Raw genomic sequence first — 19,880 nt, 5'->3', positions numbered from 1 at the left:
CCCATGAGATGTTAATCATATATATATATGTATGTATATGTACATATAGTGAAGTGAAAGTTGCTCAGTCGTGTACAACTCTTTGTGATTCCATGCATGATACAGTCCATGGGATTCTCCAGGCCAGAATACTGGAGCGGGTAGCCTTTCCCTCCTCCAGGGGATCTTCCCAACCCAGGGATCAAACCCAGGTCTCTCGCACTGCAGGCAGATTCTTTACCAGATGAGCCACCAGGGAAACCCTTGTGCATATATGGTTAGAACTGTTGGTCAACCAGAAATACTAGCCAAGAGCTTGTACTATGTATCCAATAAAATTCTAAGGAATTAATTTGGGGGAGTGATAGCTTTTCTGGAAACAGCTCGGAGCTCAAAAACAAGATACACATTGCCACATATAATCTATGTTTAGATAATATTCTCTCGTGATTTCTCTGGGATGACATGCTGAACTCACATATTTAAAACAAGTTCATGAAATCTATTTTCAAACTTTATAAAAAATCTAAGTCGTGTGGAAAAAATTAGTTTGTGTGACTAGCAAGAAAAACATGACAGCAATTTGGAGAACCAGCATTATCAGATGCTAAATATGTTCTAATATGTTATATGTTACAGTAATCAAAACTATGTAGGCTTGGAGGCACAAAAGACAGGTTAAAGGAGTAGGACAGACTCTAGAGATAAGATCCCAAAGTTGGTTGTGGGAAGGTGAAATAACTAAAATTAGATTCATATAAAATCCTTCACACTAACGTTAAACCTACATTTATCAAACATTTTAAGGAGAAAGATTTGGAAATAAAATAACTAGGAAAAATTTTCAGTAAATATCTATAATGTATCTATACTTGCATGTCAAGTAGATTCTACTAAGAATGGCTGCAAAGACTTAATCCTACAAAGAAGACAATACATTTAACTCCTTAAATGCTATATGAGTTAAGCACAAAATCCTTAACTGGCTTAAATAGTTCTAATACACCATATAAAGACTTTCAAGTTAAATCACTTACTGGCAAAAAATATTTGCAATATGTTTGATAAAGGGTTACTCTAAAAAATGGGTATTTAAGGCAAGGAAATAGCCACAATAATGAGCAATAAATAATGGAAACCCATTCATGCTTCCTAGTAATTGGGAACAGGTAATTTAACATGAGATACAGTGTTCCACTGAAAACACGGATAAAAAGTAAAACAAATGAACCGTATCCTAATAGTTTTGTGGGTTTAGTCATTAAGTCATGTCCAACCCTTTCACAACCCCAAGGATCGTAGTCTGCAAGGCTCCTCTGTCCATGGGGTTTTCCACACAGGTATACTGGAGTGGGTTAGTTTTAGGGAGAGTGAAAACAGGTATGTGCTTTCCTGAGGCCCTATTGGAATTAAGCATCATAACACTTTAAATGCAAAATGCTTTTGACCTAGCAACTCTCCTTCTAAAATTATATTCTGAAAATGTGACCAAGGATTCCCTGGTGGCTCAGTGGGGGAGAGCCCACCTGCCAAGGCAGACACGGAGAGTTTGATCCCTGTTAGGAGAAGATCCCACAAGCCCCGGAGAAGCTGGGCCTGCGAACCACAGCTACTGTGCTTGTGCTCCAGAGCCTGCGAGCCACAAACACGTGCTGCGGCCACTACAGCCTGTGCATGCTGGGTTCCTGCTCCGCAACAAGGGAAGGCACCACAAGGAGAAGCCCGTGCACCGAAGCCAGAGAGTAGCCCCCGCGCATCGCAACCAGAGAGCAGCCCCTGCTCATTACAAGGCCCCGCTCATCACAACTAGAGAGCAGCCCCCACACATCACAACTAGAGAGCAGCCCCGCTCATCACAACCAGAGAGCAGCCCCGCTCATCACAACCAGAGAGCAGCCCCGCTCATCACAACCAGAGAGCAGCCCCGCTCATCACAACCAGAGAGCAGCCCCGCTCATCACAACCAGAGAGCAGCCCCGCTCATCACAACCAGAGAGCAGCCCCGCTCATCACAACCAGAGAGCAGCCCCGCTCATCACAACCAGAGAGCAGCCCCGCTCATCACAACCAGAGAGCAGCCCCGCTCATCACAACCAGAGAGCAGCCCCGCTCATCACAACCAGAGAGCAGCCCCGCTCATCACAACCAGAGAGCAGCCCCGCTCATCACAACCAGAGAGCAGCCCCGCTCATCACAACCAGAGAGCAGCCCCGCTCATCACAACCAGAGAGCAGCCCCGCTCATCACAACCAGAGAGCAGCCCCGCTCATCACAACCAGAGAGCAGCCCCGCTCATCACAACCAGAGAGCAGCCCCGCTCATCACAACCAGAGAGCAGCCCCGCTCATCACAACTAGAGAGCAGCCCCGATCATCACAACCAGAGAGCAGCCCCGATCATCACAACCAGAGAGCAGCCCCGCTCATCACAACCAGAGAGCAGCCCCGCTCATCACAACCAGAGAGCAGCCCCGCTCATCACAACTAGAGAGCAGCCCCGCTCATCACAACCAGAGAGCAGCCCCGCTCATCACAACCAGAGAGCAGCCCCGATCATCACAACCAGAGAGCAGCCCCTGCGCATCACAACTAGAGAGCAGCCCCGCGCATCACAACCAGAGAGCAGCCCCCGCGCATCACAACCAGAGAGCAGCCCCCGCGCATCACAACCAGAGAGCAGCCCCGCGCATCACAACCAGAGAGCAGCCCCCGCTCATCACAACCAGAGAGCAGCCCCGATCATCACAACCAGAGAGCAGCCCCGCGCATCACAACCAGAGAGCAGCCCCGCGCATCACAACCAGAGAGCAGCCCCCGCTCATCACAACCAGAGAGCAGCCCCGATCATCACAACCAGAGAGCAGCCCCGCGCATCACAACCAGAGAGCAGCCCCGCGCATCACAACCAGAGAGCAGCCCCCGCTCATCACAACCAGAGAGCAGCCCCGCGCATCACAACCAGAGAGCAGCCCCGATCATCACAACCAGAGAGCAGCCCCGATCATCACAACCAGAGAGCAGCCCCGATCATCACAACTAGAGAGCAGCCCCGCTCATCACAACCAGAGAGCAGCCCCGCGCATCACAACCAGAGAGCAGCCCCGCTCATCACAACCAGAGAGCAGCCCCGCGCATCACAACCAGAGAGCAGCCCCGATCATCACAACCAGAGAGCAGCCCCGATCATCACAACCAGAGAGCAGCCCCGATCATCACAACCAGAGAGCAGCCCCGCGCATCACAACTAGAGAGCAGCCCCCGCGCATCACAACCAGAGAGCAGCCCCGCTCATCACAACAGAGAAAAGCGTGTGCAGCAACAGAGACCGAGCACAGTCAGAAACACGTAAATAAAATTGTTTTGTAAAAATGTGACCAGACTCGTTTATAGAGATGTACACGAGAGAGACCATGGAATGCAGAGCAGCTTAAATATTCACTGATGGGGGACCACTAAACAGAACAGAATAGCATCAATCGTAAACCAATCATGTGGACTTTTATCCGTTGATAGGAAAATGAGCACAATATATGATATAAAAGATACAAATTACAAAATAATATATAAGATATGAGTTCATTACAAAAAAGTGTGTGTTCATGTGCACATAGACATGTATAGCTTGAAAACCATCTAGAAGAAAGCACATTTCCAATGTCAACAGTGATCTTCTCCACGTGGTTTGATTAAACCTAAGTTTTAGCCTTTACTTTATATGAAGGGGCTATTTTTTTCAGCCCAAATTATGTTCTTATAATGAGAAAAAGCAACATTTATTATGAAAATAATGGAGGCATCATAACTTTAAATTGCAGTTCAAGTATAGCATTTATAATAATATATTATGACCATTATCCTGGTGCATAGTTCTGAAAAAAATCAACAGCAATGCTTTTCTAAGTGATTGTGATAAGTTATTTATTTTTTTCCTCCAGATCAGCTGGTAGAGAATTTTATCTATGTCACAATCACGCATGTATTATATAAAATTCAAATTGAGTACATTTTTATTTAAGGAAACTACAGATGTTGCAGTCTGCTACAAAGTTATTGTCAGAGCAATTTTATCGATTTGAATACTTCGTGTTATTTGTAGAAATGACAATCAACTACAGAGGCATTATGATCGACTGACCACAGCACTGGTGGAAAAGGCCAGAGATCAAACCTAGGAAAAGTCAATACATTGGAATAAGAACAACTATGGTAATAACTACAATGTATTGATTCCTTACAATGTGAGACTCTGACGCAGGCACTTTATATATCCTTTATCATATTTAGTCATTCCAACTGCCTTGTATAAAAGCCCTGGATATCTGTCTCACAAATGAGAAACTGACAGTGTGAAGATTTTGCCCAAGACTATCAGACTATAAGCGTGAGAGGAAAAGCTCAAATCAAGCTTCTCTTACTTCACTGGCCACGCTTCTGTCTATTAAGCTACACAATGACACAGGAAGAATAAACCGTCAGGCAAAATCATTTGGAAACACATTGTTAATGGTGACTTAGGAAGTGTATACAGAAATCAGGGACCAGAGTATAGCCTCAGGTAGAGTGGACAGAATTAAATTAGATATTAACAGATATATAGGGCTTCCCTGGTGACTCAGATGGTCAGGAAGCCGTGTGCAATGTGGGAGACCTGGGTTATATCCCTGAGTTGGGAAGATTCCCCTGGAGGAGGGCAAGGCAACCCACTCCAGTATTCTTGTCTGGAGAATTCCCTTGGATGGAAGAGCCTGGCGGGCCACAGTCCGTGGGGCAGAAAGAGTTGGACATGACCGAGTGATTAAGCACAGCACAGCACAGATATATAACTGTATTTTAATTTCTCTGGCATGATCACATGGTGCATCTGGTACCTAATAAGTGGGGGAGTTGATATCTGTGGTAGAATGCTTAGTACTTTAGTTGTGAGAGTTGGAAAGAAAATGTGGAAAATTCAGAATAAATCACAGTACTCAATACAATGGCATTCCATTATTTCTAAAGGACTATGCTTTAAACTGCACGAGATTAAAAGATGCTTGCTCCTTGGAAGAAAAGTTATGACAAACCTAGACAGTGTATTAAAAAGCAGAGGCATTACATTTCCTACAAAGGCCCATATAGTCAAAGTTATGGTTTTTCCAATACTTTGCCACCTGATGTGAAGAAGATCAGATTCATGGGGTTGCAAAGAGTTGGACACAACTGAACAGCTGAACTGAACGGAACTGATGGTTTTTCCAGTAGTCATGTATGGATGCAAGAGTTGGACAATAAAAATGGCTGAGCAATGAAGAACTGATGCCTTCAAACTGTGATGCTGGAGAAGATTCTTAAGTGTCCCTTGGACTGCAAGGAGATCAAACCAGGCAATTCTAAAGGAAATCAGCTCTGAATATTCATTGGAAGGACTGATATGGCTCCAGTACTTTGCCGCCTGATGTGAAGTGCCAACTCATTGAAAAAAGATCCTGATGCTGGGAAAGATTGAAATCAGGAGGAGAAGGGGATGACAGAGGATGAGATGGTTGAATAGCATCACCGACTCAATGGACATGAGTTTGAGCAAACTCTGGGAGATGGTGAAGGAAAGGGAAGCCTGGCGTGCTGCAGCCCATGGGGTTGCAAAGAGTCGGACAGGACTGAGTGACTGAACAACAACAAATACTTTAGACAGTGCATCATAATCAAAATTAGTGGATTATAATTCCTAGTTTGCAGTAATCATGACTTTGAAGCATCCTGACTAATCCTCTGGAATGGGTAATCTTCCCATTATTTGCTCTATTGGGATCCAACAGTCATAGAGTTCATCTAGGTAGTCCCATAACCATGACTGATAAACCCTATTCTTTACTGGCAACTTCTTTATCACAGTTTAGTTGACTCTGCTTATTTCATAAGAGTAAACACAAGTCATCTCTAAGGAGCTTCTTTAGCTCAACTCCAATAAAATGTACTTTTTGTATTTCTACTGTTGCAGCTTTATTTTTATGCAGCCATACGCGGTAACCACTGCCCAGGAATGAAACACACTGTAGACTCCTCTCCACTTATATCTGCTTTTATCGGCATGAGATAAACATCTTATCACCGAAGTATGAGACTGAACTGAAGTCCTTAGACAATGAACTTGCTTAAAGCATTTCATTATTCAATCAAGAAAACGTCCAAATTGAAATGCATGCATTATAATAATTATTAGTACTCACTGTTAAATACTAAATTAGAATCGATTCTCTGAATGTTTTCCATATATTGCACATTATACTAAGCGATATGAATTTTAACTGCTTAACATAAAGCCATTTAATGACATAATTGTGAACATCAGTGTAAGTTTTAATGGAACAGTAAAAGCACATGGAGAAATGGTTCTTTGAAACGGCTTGTTTTTATAAGGCAGGTATAAAACTAATAAACGAGATAACTGTGAGGGAAAATGACAATGCTAGGGTCCAGGAAAATACTGAATTTCTGAATAAGGGATGAAAATCTACAGATATAAACAGTTGCATGATCCCAATAGACTATTGTTTACTTTTTAAACTCAGGAAGCTTTATTGAGTCCTGAATCTCCAAAAACAGTGTAATTTCCTAAGTGATGCATATGACTTGCTCTACAAACGGAGAAGTGGAAAGACCACAGAAGTTAACAAACATGCATTTAGACACAGGAGTCACCAACAGATATTCTAACTCAGCCCAGCGCTTCTTAACTGCTCAGCAAACAATGACAGTCAACTGGATGATCCTGAAGAAGGGATGCCTCTCAGTCTCCAATTTCTTCACGTCGGAACCCATTTTCAGCTCAGTTCAGTTCAGTCGCTCAGTTGCGTCTGACTCTTTGCAACACTCTGATAATTTTCAAAAGTTAGAGGTCCCAGTTTTCTAGTAAGGGTGGCAATAGAAGAGTGGTGAGGAAACCCTTTAGACTGGGTCATTCACTCCTGGTGATCACAGATAACAGAGAGATAACCAATAAAAACAGAATTTCAATCAACCACTAAACAGACTCCCACTGAGGAACATACTGGAGAAACGTGAACGTATGAGACAAGAAAACCATATGGCTGTTCTTAATGACCCAATAAATACAAGAAAAGTGTGGTGCTTCTAATCGGTTCTGAACTAAAATCTCATTTGTATGTTGTTTCTAGCTTTTAGGAAGGCAAAATGCCGATTCTCATTTACCTTGATTCACACATTTACCAGGGATTTAAGGACAGTAGAGTGTGCCAAAATAATCTTTTATTTTTGTATACTTCGATTTTCTTTTTCCTTCTTTGTTCTTTATCACATGTCTCATGACAGCCAGCTCAACATCTATTTCAGCCTTCAAAATATCCAAACTTTCGTGTAGTGAGATTCCTTCTATAACTAGTCATAATCCTCTATGCAAAACCTCGCAAACAAAAATAACAAACACAGGAAAGGGAGAAAGTATACTGCCTCTATTATCCCTGTCATGCCTAAAATTCCAGATACTGTCCAGGAGAGCATTCTCTCATAGCAGGGCTCTTGCAAGAGGGTCTTTTCTGCTGGAAGTTATCCTCCGGCTTCTCCACCAGGAGCTCTGACTCAGCCTGCAGATTCCAGCGCTGGCCACCACTGCCCCCATCAAGGGTGCCCTAACCCACAGATTCTAGGCAGACATCCTGGTTCGTGTCCGTGTAATGCCTGGGCTTCCTTTTCATCCTCCATGGTGACAAGGCAAGCTCGTCAGGACTGAGAGGATCTCCGTGGAGGCAGAGGATGTTGATTTTTGCACCCACAGGAGTGCTGAGGCTCCTGCCTGCCAGAGAGCAGGCAGCTAATAGTACTTAAGGGATCAATGACCCTTGGTTTTCTATCTCTTTATTCCTGCCATTAGGGCTTCCCAGGGGGCTCCGTGGTAAAGAATCCGCCTGCCAATACAGGAGGTCTGGATTTGATCTCTGGGTTAGGAAGATCCCCTGGAGAATGAAATGGCTACCTGTTCCAGTATTGTGGCCTGGGAAATCCCAACGACAGAGGAGCCTGGTGGGCTACAGTTCACACGGCCGCAAAGAGTGGGAAACGACTCAACAACGCCTGTCGTCTCCTCTGCCTCATAAAACGCTCCTCATCCTGGCGACATCACCAGCTGTGGACTTTCCCCTGTCCCTGCCTCAGCCCACCTGCTCCACCTCTGTGGAGGGAATTCCCATCTCTGAACACCACCCCCCACCCCAAAAACACTTTGTGTGCCTGTCTACTGGCCTCTGGGATACACCCATTTGTCTTCTTTCTTCTTTCTTACTCACAAAGTGAAGTCTTCTCCTCTCCTTCATATCCATCTTCATCAAGATGTAGTTCATGGCAAAAACCGTCACTGGCTGAGCCGGCCCTGACATCTTCCCCAAACTGGGAGAGCAGTAAATGAAACAGTCTCTTTTCTGTCCCTAGTGCCTGGCAGAGAAGGCAAGTTCAGTGCACATTTTCCTTGCACTGAGCAATCCGAATTGCAGTCATTTCTGTAAAGTCTTATCTCCCCAACCAGATTTCCAGTGCTTGAAGGTCAGTCTTTGTTTTCTGTGCAGTGAATAACATAACCAAAATATACTTGTTATGAAAACAACTATATTTCTCTCAATGGAAAAACACACACTTTAAATTATAATTTGCTTTTCCATCTTTTACACATAAAAGTTTTCTCTACATCTCACAGAAACACTCATGTCTGATGATCAGCACTGAGTTTATTTTCTGGAACTCTGAGTACTGAGGACTGTATACTCTGAAAACTGAGTACTGAGTACTGATACTTAACTACTTTAGGAAATTCAAATCTGAGGATCCCAAACTATGTTTCTTTTCTAAATATTACTAGAAGTAAGTGTTTTCCCACATGTGAGTCTATAGTGCATGAAATTCTTCTCAGTTCTGATTTTACTCTCCATTGCTATTTTCTATTTATATAATTATATTTTCTGTTCTACATCTCAAGTTTGGTAAACTGGTTTAAGTGTGTGCTTTGCAGCATGTATCTTACAAACTAAATTTTATCACGGCTTCTGATAACTTTCTGAGAGCTAGCTTGACCTCCATAAGAGGGATGATGGTTTCTTAATGACTGCCATCAAGGCATGATAAACTGTGGGTCTCCAAGTCACATCAATCACCTGCTTGGAGGATCAAGAAGGCTACTTCCTGGTGGAGAGACAGGCCTCATTCTCTTGGCCCATTACTCCTACATCTTCCTTCTATTCTTCTCACTCCATTAGCCTCCTGTGTGTCTGCTCAGAGGCTATCACAGTCTGACCTCCAGTCCCCAATTCCTGGTATTTCCATTTAGGTCTAATCCACCATCCCAGCTGAAACATTTGGTGATGTTTATAGGGGTATTTAATCTTTCTTTGCTCCAGTTCTTAGAATTTCACTTACAAATCTATTGAAATTATCTTATCACACCTCTTGCTATCTTCTCCCATAGGTAGCCCCTCTCCCCTAATCTAAAACCCAGCAGTCTTGAAGTGCAGGCTTTTTTGTTTAATCGTGATAAATTCCTTTGTCATATCTTTGTGTTCCGGGGCCCTTCTCTAAAACCATAACATAACCTTCAACAGAGCCTCTCACTGACTTATCTGCCTTTGAAATCATTCCATGGAGAGATGAAAAATTAAGAAGTAACTTTTGAAGCCTCTGGGGATGATAAAAATGCTTAAAATTGCTCATATCTCAACAGCATTGTGGTAATATGCATGATTTTCTTCTGTATATGAAATAAGATATGAATTATAGCACATCAAGTGAAAAAGCAACTTACAATTCATACAGATCAGGGTTTTCCTGGAAGTGAGGAAGCAAGAATTATTTTCAATACTTAAAATATACATTATAGAAACTGCACATTTGCTTGAAAAATGGCATCATAAGCTAAACCAAGGTTATGTTCGTGGGACTATTCTGTGGACGTTGGTTATCTCGTATGTGTCAGTATTCTGTGGTATACACATACACTGATTTCCTTTCCTTGGTGATTAAGTTTTTCATGTAACAGTATACAAGAGTCTTTAGCAACACTATGGAGAAGATGACTGTTGATCTAATTTTCTACTAAGTTGTAAAAGCACTCAAATAAAAACAGGGTTATTTCACAGAAAAAGGAAAAGTGAATGGAATTGAGTCTAGACTTCAGAGCCACACAAATACCTATGAATTCTTAAAAACTACCTCAATTTCTTCAGTCCCCTAAAGAAAAAAAAAGACTTTTTTTCCATAGTGGACTTATTTATAAACAAAATTACAAAGGTTTTGTTTTAATTCACAAAATTTCAGTTGATTCTACAATAGTATACATATATAGAGATATATATATATATGCTTCCCCTTTGGCTCAGTGGGTCAAGAATCTGCCTGCAATGCAGGAGACACAGGAGACGCGAGCTCAGTCCCTGAGTTGGGAAGATCCCCAGGAGAAGGAAATGGCAACCCACTCCAGTATTCCTGCCTGAAGCATCCCACAGACAGAGAAGCCTGGTGGGCTACACAGTCCACGGGGAGACCAAGAGTGAGACACGACTGAGCGACTCAGCAGCAAAAAATATATTACATCTTTCAATTTTACCTCACTTTCTAAAAGAAAAAAATGACACTTTTTGTTTTCCACTACTCAAAACTTGATTTAGAAATAAACTGTCCTTGAGTCTGAATACCTGATAGGTTTTTGAAAAATGCTCTAAGAAATTTCTAGTTTGTCACCCAAATTGCATGTCAGACAACAAAGAACATTTTGTCACGCTTAGGCACCATTCCATCATAATCTGAGTTTGACTGCAATTCTATTTTATTTAGAATTCAGAAAATATAACTAGAGAACAGTGTAAGGACAGGGAGCTCATTTCTCTTCCACCAGGAATGAGGGCAGAACGAGAGGAGTCACGGTGGCCTTTCCTCTTTGCTTTCTGTCTCCATTCTCTCCCCTCCACCCACTGGCCCTTTAGGCTTGATGAGGCGCCTGGAACCACAAGGGCTGGGATTGTTTAAGTACATAGTTGGAGACGTTTGTGATGTGATGGTTACTGCATGATGCAGGTAAGTTTGGGCAACACAAGAATATGCAGCCAATGACTGTGCAGATAAAGGCTTTCATTAGTGGCTGTCTCAGTGACAACTTGGCCAACTGCAGATTTTTTCTTAAAAACAAAACACAGCCAACCTTCCATTATTATTAGATATTGGGAAAAAATAAGAACATATCATCTACACCAGCAAACCATCCTGAGAAATCCTAGGACTCATTTTATGAGATCCTGGTTAAGCCTAAAACAACATAAAAGGAAACCAAAAGAAAAACAGAGCTCTTCAAGCGCAGTGATCTAATTTAAACTAAAACATTACTAAGAAATTTTGGGGACATAAAATATGCAAATGATTTATAAGTAAAAATTGTTCCATATTTGGTGACACTTATTTAATATTCATTGTATCCTGGTCAACCAACATCTTCCCAGAAGATGAAACCAAAGATGGAGACTATGAATATTAACATATTCAAACTAATGTTCCAGTTGACATATACTGAGCCTAACAGGGAGAAATGAAAGAAATAAATTACATATTGAGTAAGATGAAAACTCTCCATTTGCTACACTGAGTTTAATAATTATATCATTTATTATAATTCAGGGGGTAGTTTTTAGTATCAAGTTTCACTTGAAATAAGTCTTTGAGCTATTTAAGAGATTCTTCTCAACTGTTTCTGATAAGAAAGAAAATTCTATGTAAAAGAGCTTAACCCTGGTCAAAATCAATCTAAAAAAGGATTTACGCAAATATTACTCCTCAAAGATATAAAATATGATGCATGCTAGAGGCTGTTAAGTGGGAGAATCAACACCCATTAATAGGCATAAAAATAATGACCTTGGTTATTTATCACTTTATGTATTGCTTTGCTATCATCTGAATGTTTGTCTTTTCCTCAAATTCATATGTCGAAACCTAATCCTCATTGTGATGGTATCTGGAGTGGGGGGCCTTTAGAATGCGATACGGTCACAAGAGCAGAACCCTCAGGAATAGGGTTCGTGCCCTTATTAAAAGAGACCCCGGAGCTCCTTTGCCCCGGCTACCACAGGAAGAAATGGTGTGTTAATGCCAGCTAAGAATCAGGAAGTGGGCCCTCCCCAGGCACTGAATCTGCTGGTGCCTTAATCTTAGACTTCCATCCTCCACAACTGTCAGAAGGAAGTATTTGTTGTTCATAAGTCACTCATTTTATGATACCTTAGGACTTCCTTGATAGCTCAGTTGGTGAAGAATTCGCCTGCAATGCAGGAGACCCCAGTTCGATTCCTGGGTCGGGAAAATCAGCTGGAGAAGGGATAGGCTACCCACTCCAATATTCTTCTGCTTCCCTTGTGGCTCAGCTGGTAAAGAAACCACCTTCAAAGAGGGAGACCTGGGTTTGATCCCTGGGTTAGGAAGATCCCCTGGAGAAGGGAATGGCTACCCACTCCAGTATTCTGGCCTGGAGAATTCCAAGGACTGCAAAGATTGTCCCAAAGAGTTGGACACGACTGGGCGACTTTCACTTTCACTTTGGTATAGGAGTCTGCGCAGACTAAGAAAAGATATAACTGAATTTTTTTTTTCATTTTTCCCCCCTGCAATTATTCCTGATCCTGAACCCCACTGCTGAATTGTCAGGTGTGAGGGAAAAGGCAACAATCTCACAGTTGGCTAAGAAACCCTTCATTATCACAAAAGCACTGCTAAGTCAGACATCTTCACAGGGGACTGTTTGACAGATCGGGGATGCTCACTTTTAAAAGTTGTGATTTGGAACTCAGGAATAAGGCCTAGAGAGCAAGGCTCTAGGTAAGCTTTAGTCTACATTTGTGCAAGTAAGAAAAAATATGTATTCCCCAAAGCACACAAAAAAATCCATATCATATCCAGAGTTGAATTAATCCCACTAATGGAAAAAATGCTAATTGATTTTTTCCCCACTTATTCTCAAGTGCACACACTGAGTTGGCTAGAATTCTTTTCATAAAAAGGTAAGATGTCTTTCAGAACTACGGTGATGCTTCTTTCTGAGACAGCAGTGACAAGTGTAGAACTGACTTCGTTTCAGATTTCTCTGCCTAAAACGTAGGTAAGGTCAAGTTTATATTCGTAGTCTTATAAACCAAGGGGAAAGTTACTGCTATGTAAAATGATGGATCTAATCTTTAAGTGCATAAATATTAATTAAGAATACGTTACAGACCCTACTCTTTTGGATTTTAAGTATATGGATATTTTATTCAAGTGCTAGAAATGGAAGGTTTTATGATAATAAAACATACTGTATATAAAACTGTGTCAAAAATTTAAAATACTCCATAAATGTAAAATTAATAAACTATTTAAGATGCCTATCTTCTCATCTTCTTAAGAAACAAACACTACATTCAAAGCTTTAGAAAACAGAAGAGACATGGTTTATATTTAGCTGCATTGTAAAATGCAATCCAGAAACATGGTTTTAATATAAGGGCAAAGAAGACGGAATTAAGCTTTTCACATTGCTTTAATTTTATGCTCCATGCTCACATGCAATATTGCCCAGCAACTTTGTATTATCTTTACATATATTTCCAATCATTAAATGTTATCATATTGATTGTTATATTTTGTTTAGGTTTTTCTCCATTTTTTTCCCAACCATTCCTTCTCACATTTCAGGCTTTTCTTCTGGGATCATATCTTTCTGCCTGAAATAATTTAACTTAGAAATTACTTGAAAGTTTTAGATGGAAGTTGGTTCCCTGAGTTCCTATTTACCTGAAAATGCCTTTTTGGTTGTTGTTCTTAACTTTTGTTTTTAGAAGGTGTTTCTTAAATACAGTTTTAGTTTAGCATTTATTTTCAGTCTGTTTTGAAGATCCTGTCCCCATTTCATCTGCCTTCTGATGTTGCTATTGATTACATAACTATCGATTCTTTCTCCTGTGTAGCAACCTGTCTTCACTCTGCTGCTTTTCGAATCTTTTCTCTGACCTCTATGTTTCACAGTTTCAGTGATCGATTTAGGTGTAACTTTCATTTTATTCTTACCCCTTGGGATTCTTGGGTCTTAAAAATTGTGGAAAGCCCTGCTTCATTATTATTATTATTATTATTTTGGTAGCATCAAGTGGCACGCCGGATGTTAGTCCTCTGACCACGGATCAAACCTATGTCCTTGCAGTGGAAGAACGGAGACCTAACCACTGGACTGCCAAAGTCCCTCATTACCTTTCGAAATATTACCTTTCCACTATTCTATTATTTTCTTCGGAAATCTAATTTTATCCTCCATGTTGTTTAACTTTTCTTTTATTATTTTAAGTATATTCTATTAGGCAAAATTTCAGATCTAAGTTATAATTTCTCTTTCATATATTCACTCACTGTTTAACCCATTTAGCTAATTTGCTGTCAATTATCATAATTTTTAATTTAACATTTCTCCCTAGAGTGAAAATAATATAGGCAACTATCCCTAGAACGTTCCTCTCTCCACTTAAACCCAGGATATCATGTTTTATAGGAGGTTCTTTATGGATAATTCTATGGTTTCATTTTCTACCCTGATGAGGCCCTAAACTCACCACTGTTTTCCTGATCTGAGGCCCTAACCCCTACTGGTGAGTGACTTTAGCTCACAGGATTTTCCTTCTGGAGAATAGCCAGAAATATATACTTTATACTTTTGGCATATAAACTTTTCCTTACTATGTTATCAGCACAGTCATTCTTTAAAAGATATGTATTTGTAACTCAATTTGGTATTTTTAATATAATGTGTACTGCAAGGATATTTTCAGGTTATCGGATCACCATGCTGTCAGAAATAAAACCTCAATATAAATTAATTTATACTAAGCATTATGTAGTGATACATTAGTAAGTTGAAAATTCAACAAGTAAGAAAAGGCAAGATTACCAACACTACTCTATCTGCCTTTGACTTACCCAAAGCTGAATTTTTAAAGATACAAGACTGTCTATTCTGCTAAGCTGAATCCTTCCAATTAATATGAAGGTACATGGAGGCAGTCAGACTGTCAATGATTGAAACAGACTTTCAAAGGACTTCACATTGCTGTAAAGATGCTATGGGGATCGTAACATTATATGTACCAAGGGATTTACATTATTATTAAATGTAATTATATCTGCATGTTATGTAGATATACATATTGCACTCACATACACACACACATACGTAATTATACTTAATTATTCCCGATAAAATATATGTACTTTAATTTCATCCCAACAGCAAACTTGCAAGACTGCATTATGCCTTGATATCAGTGACACACAAGTCACTATTTCGTACCAGGATTTGCATTAATAAAAAGCTGTTCAGTGTCTCCAGTCCCATTTGATAGAGAATGATCTTTCCTGCTGCTCACTGCTATCTCTGTAACCTTGCAATCCTCCAGCAGATTGGAGAGAGAAGACACGTCTGAGGATCAAGCTCAAACACTCTACTAGTTGCTCCTGATAGAGGCTTTGTTCCTTAGAGGAGACACTAGCTGCCAGCTGGCTGTGACAGTCTGTGAGCTAACACTGACTTTTGTGTTGGTGCCATAACCATATTTACAGATTGGAAAATATATACAATCAGATGATGGTGGACCATGACTTCCCATGGAAGTAAAAACTGTAACAATATCCAAATCACAAACATGATCACAATAATTACATTATTTTTAAGATAACTTCAGTACTTAGGGTCTCATTGCAGAAATACCTTCTCTATATGAGAGATATGGCATATGTTTGCAAAGAAAATGGGTTTACAGAGAACTGAGGATAGTGATTCCATTTATAGCTGGCCATCCATTCTAGATTTTCTAACAGCCCACTGTGTCAGAGAACCATTAAGAAAGGTAGAAAGAGTGATCCTGAATGACAGGGAATGTAGAGGTAGAATTTCACAGCATTAGGAAAAGCATGAATGTACAGCTTTGTTATTTTCTTTTGCCAGACTCTGAATGGAATCTTCTATATATTCCATGAATATCACCTTGTGAGGAATTTAAATTGTCCTGTTTCAACACAATCACCCCAAATGGCTAAGTCTCTAAGAAAATGACACTAGAAGGCAATGATACAGTTAGAATTCTTGGTGAATATTATGAACACTTCTGAATCTGATAACCTTTTTTGTAAATATAAAAAATGGATGGAAAATAGTCAATTAGCATTTTCTCTCTAATTTCATTTCCCAGTAAACGCTGGAGATGCCAAAATGAAAGAACAGATTGGACCCGTACTTACTGCTCTAGTCCCGGGGCAGTTTGGAGACTGGCATTCACCACTCATTCGGTTTGGGATTAAGACATCTTCCCAACAAGAAGGACCCTTTGGGGGAAAAAAAACAAAACAAAACAGGATATTCTTGGTGCACAAATTATAAAATAAATGTACTCACTAACACATTCTAAAAATCTGTTAATGTTATAAAATGATAATGAAAGTAATATATACTCCAATGATTGTCAAAGTATAATACACAGACCTGGGGAGTTCTCAGGACCCTTCGAGGGGATCTGGTAGGTCAAAACTATTTTCGATAATGTACTAAGATAATATTTGACATGTTGCTCCAAATGTGTATCACATATCCATGGAATCCTTTCCCGTTGCAGTTACATTGAATTATTTACAAATGTAATTAAATACCTATAAGTTCATTTCAATTTCAGTTGCTAACTTTTCAATGAAAACACACTTGCAAGTTACACCCACAAGGAGTCTTTGAGGGGCAGCAGTGGGATATGGGGGCTTCCCAGGTGGTGAGTGTCAGACAGAACCTGTCTGCTAACCAACGCAGGAAAGGTTAAAAGAGGTGGGTTCCATCCCTGGGTATGGAAGATCTCCTGGAGGAGGGCATGGCAATCCACTCCAGTACTCTTGCCTGGAGAACCCCAAGGACAGAGGAGCATGGCGGGCTACAGTCGACGGGGTTGCACAGAGTTGGACACGACTGAAGCAACTCAGCAGGCAAGCGGGCACATTGGAGAGGGGAGGCAAGCACGCAGGACCCCCAGCTGCAGTCAGCAGGCTGAGCAGACTCCGTTATCCCCTTCTCCCTCCTGAGGCCCCGTGAGAGTTACAGCTAATAATAGCACCATGTGAATCCAGGACACCGAGGAAGATAGAATGCAGAAGTCTGGGTGAGAAGAGAGTTTCAAACTTTTCCGGAAATCTGCCATCCTCTCTGACAGAGGAGGGGCCTCTCTACTCGCAGGCCCACAGGGAGACCAAAGACTGGAGGAAAAGGAGATAGGGAGAGGAAGCCGACGGAGACCTGGAGCAGCTAACAGGGAGAAAGTTTCATTTTAAGAAGCATAAGACCTTAAATCTTCCTGCTAGAACTGTCAGATCCTCGGCTTAGAAACACAGAATGCAATGAAACCTTCTGTGTATATGACAAATATGCACTTTTCCTGTGTTGTTTTTTTCCAGGGCCCAGAAAGCAATGAAAATATTTATGTAACAATTTTGTTACATAAGTACCATTTTATCTGACAAATCCTTATGTTGTACCAGGAAATTACAGAAAGCTCATTCAAAATTTTCTTCTCGATCTCAAACATTAACAAAATAATACAAGTAATAAAACCGAAATCAGTTGGATATGAGAATTAGACATAATGAAATACATGTGCTAGTTCATCCATGCTATTCAAACTATTAGTATTGAAAGCTATTGCTATACCCACCCTGAAAACAGAAACACATGTCCCAGTTACTTGCTGACATTATAAAGCAGATTTAACTTTTCCCATTTCTAGTTTTAGAAAATATAAATTGTTTAATCATTGTATACTATACAAAGTATGCATTGTATACTATACAATATTTGCATGGCTAAAGCATTTATAATTAATAGTCTTCACATAGGAGTGAGAAAGGTGTCTAGACCACAAGGTTTAAAAGGACTGCAAGCCACACGGCAGCACAAGGGAGCTATGAATTAGAATGTGTCAAGGAAAGAATAAAAAAAAATCTATTTCCTCTCTCAAAGGTAGAGAACTGGAGAAAGATATCAGAGAAACAACGTCAGACAGAACAGTGTGAAATACACGTCTTAATACAGAATTGTGTGCCTGTTTTTCAGAAATTGTTCTTCTTTTTTGTCCAATAGTAGTTACACACAAGAAAAATACACAACTTTTGTGAGCATCTATATCGGGACTCATTAAACAATGGCCTTGTTGACCAAATCCAGCCTTGGGTTGGTTTTCACACAGCCCATGACCTAAGAATGGTTTTACATTTTTCAGTGGTTAAAAGCATAAAAAGAAGAGCATTCTGTGGTACACAAAAAGTAAATGATACTCAAATTTCCAAGTCCAAAATGAAATGTATTGCACACAGCTGTAGCTCATCTGAGTACTATCTATGCTGCTTCTGCCCAGCAAGGTCAGAACTGTGCTGTCAAAACACAGAGGAAGTGGCTCAAAAAGCCTTCATGTTTGCTATGTGGCCCTTTATGGAAAAAGTTTGCCAATCGTTGATGGTATATAAAATGTTCCAAGTTCATAATGAAAAGCATTCAGAAAATATTGTAGTGTCATTTTGGCCACCATATAATCTCATTCATTTGTTGAAGTAGTTGCATTCTGGGTCTCAAGTGAGAAATTACTTCAGTTAAAACCTTAGCACTATTGATCTGTCAAATCTGAAAACATATGGATAGGATTCAGTGATCCAAGTTGTTTTAGTTAATTTTAATCCAAGTTGAATTAGTAAGAAAGTAGATAATTATAACATCTGGGGATTTGTCTTGAGTAATCTTACAACTGACTGAAAATCATGAAGCAGAATATTATTTAAACAGATGTATATGATGCAAAAAATCAGAAATACAGAAAAATGACTCAATGGCATGAAAAACTGCCAAAAATCTCTAAAATATGAGTCTTCAAATAATATTTACTCTAAAGAATTTTACAACAAACACACAAGTCATTTTGGCTATGTCTTGTTATGTCCAATCAAGTGGGAGACTGAAGTACTTAAGTGGGAAATTCTTACCTGAATATCACTTTGACAAGATTCAAACAGTTAAACTGTTTTACACTCCCCACCCCAGATAATCTAAGTAAATTCTATAATCTGTTCTTCATAAGTGGACATAATTAACAATGCTGCTTTAAAAAATTACATATTTTTCCACACAGTCTTGGCATTTACAGGCTTGGAAAAGGTAATTTAAGTATTTTTTACTACAATTTTACCAATTATCACAAGTTATCATTGAATGCATTGCATTTAAAATATCCTCTTGAATGTTTCCATAAATATCTAAGTCATATAATTAAACTTTAGGGACTAAAATTATTTTGAAAGTGATACTGGTTCAAAATTGGGAAAGGAGTATGTCAAGGCTGTATATTGTCACCCTGCTTATTTAACGTATACGCAGAGTACATCATACAAATGCTGGTGTGCTGCGGCCCACGGGGTCGCAAAGAATCAGACACGACTGAGCTCACAGTGTTTCCACCTGTCATACAGTAGATCTTGTTCTGTGTTTTCCCCTCTTTGATATAAAGATCTTTTGCTTCTAATAAAGCTAAGCATGGTGCTATGATTATAGTAGAGGCCTAATAATGCAACCATTAAATAGTAAGCAGGGAAATAATATGGGAAAAGATCTTTTGAATCAATATATATCCACCAAGCAACTCTTTGTTAAACAGCTCTTAAAATCTAAGATACAGCTATGAAAAAGAGAGAAGAATTCTTTTTCTAATTGCTTTTGTTAAGTATACAGAAAGGCTAATGTTGTAAATTAGCTGGGCACACATATTCAATGAATAAAATTTAAAAGGATATTAATACAAAATGCCCGTCAGACGTAAAACAAATGGAATACACATACACTACTGC

The 19,880-nt window shown here is 40.0% G+C and overlaps 1 protein-coding gene across 1 annotated transcript in view; it reads right to left on the bottom strand.

The window, feature by feature from the left end:
• The window catches only part of PRKN (parkin RBR E3 ubiquitin protein ligase), a 1,209,190-nt gene that overhangs the window by 620,411 nt on the left and 568,899 nt on the right, over positions 1 to 19,880 (bottom strand). The window contains exon 6 of the mRNA XM_070461506.1: positions 16,257 to 16,340. Coding sequence (XP_070317607.1) covers positions 16,257 to 16,340 — 84 coding nt within the window. The remainder of the gene's footprint in view (positions 1 to 16,256; positions 16,341 to 19,880) is intronic.

The sequence above is a fragment of the Odocoileus virginianus genome, chromosome 34, assembly GCF_023699985.2.
Source record: "Odocoileus virginianus isolate 20LAN1187 ecotype Illinois chromosome 34, Ovbor_1.2, whole genome shotgun sequence".
Lineage (NCBI taxonomy): Eukaryota > Metazoa > Chordata > Mammalia > Artiodactyla > Cervidae > Odocoileus > Odocoileus virginianus.
Note: the sequence above shows the minus strand (reverse complement) of the source record. Positions and strands in the feature narration are given on the sequence as shown.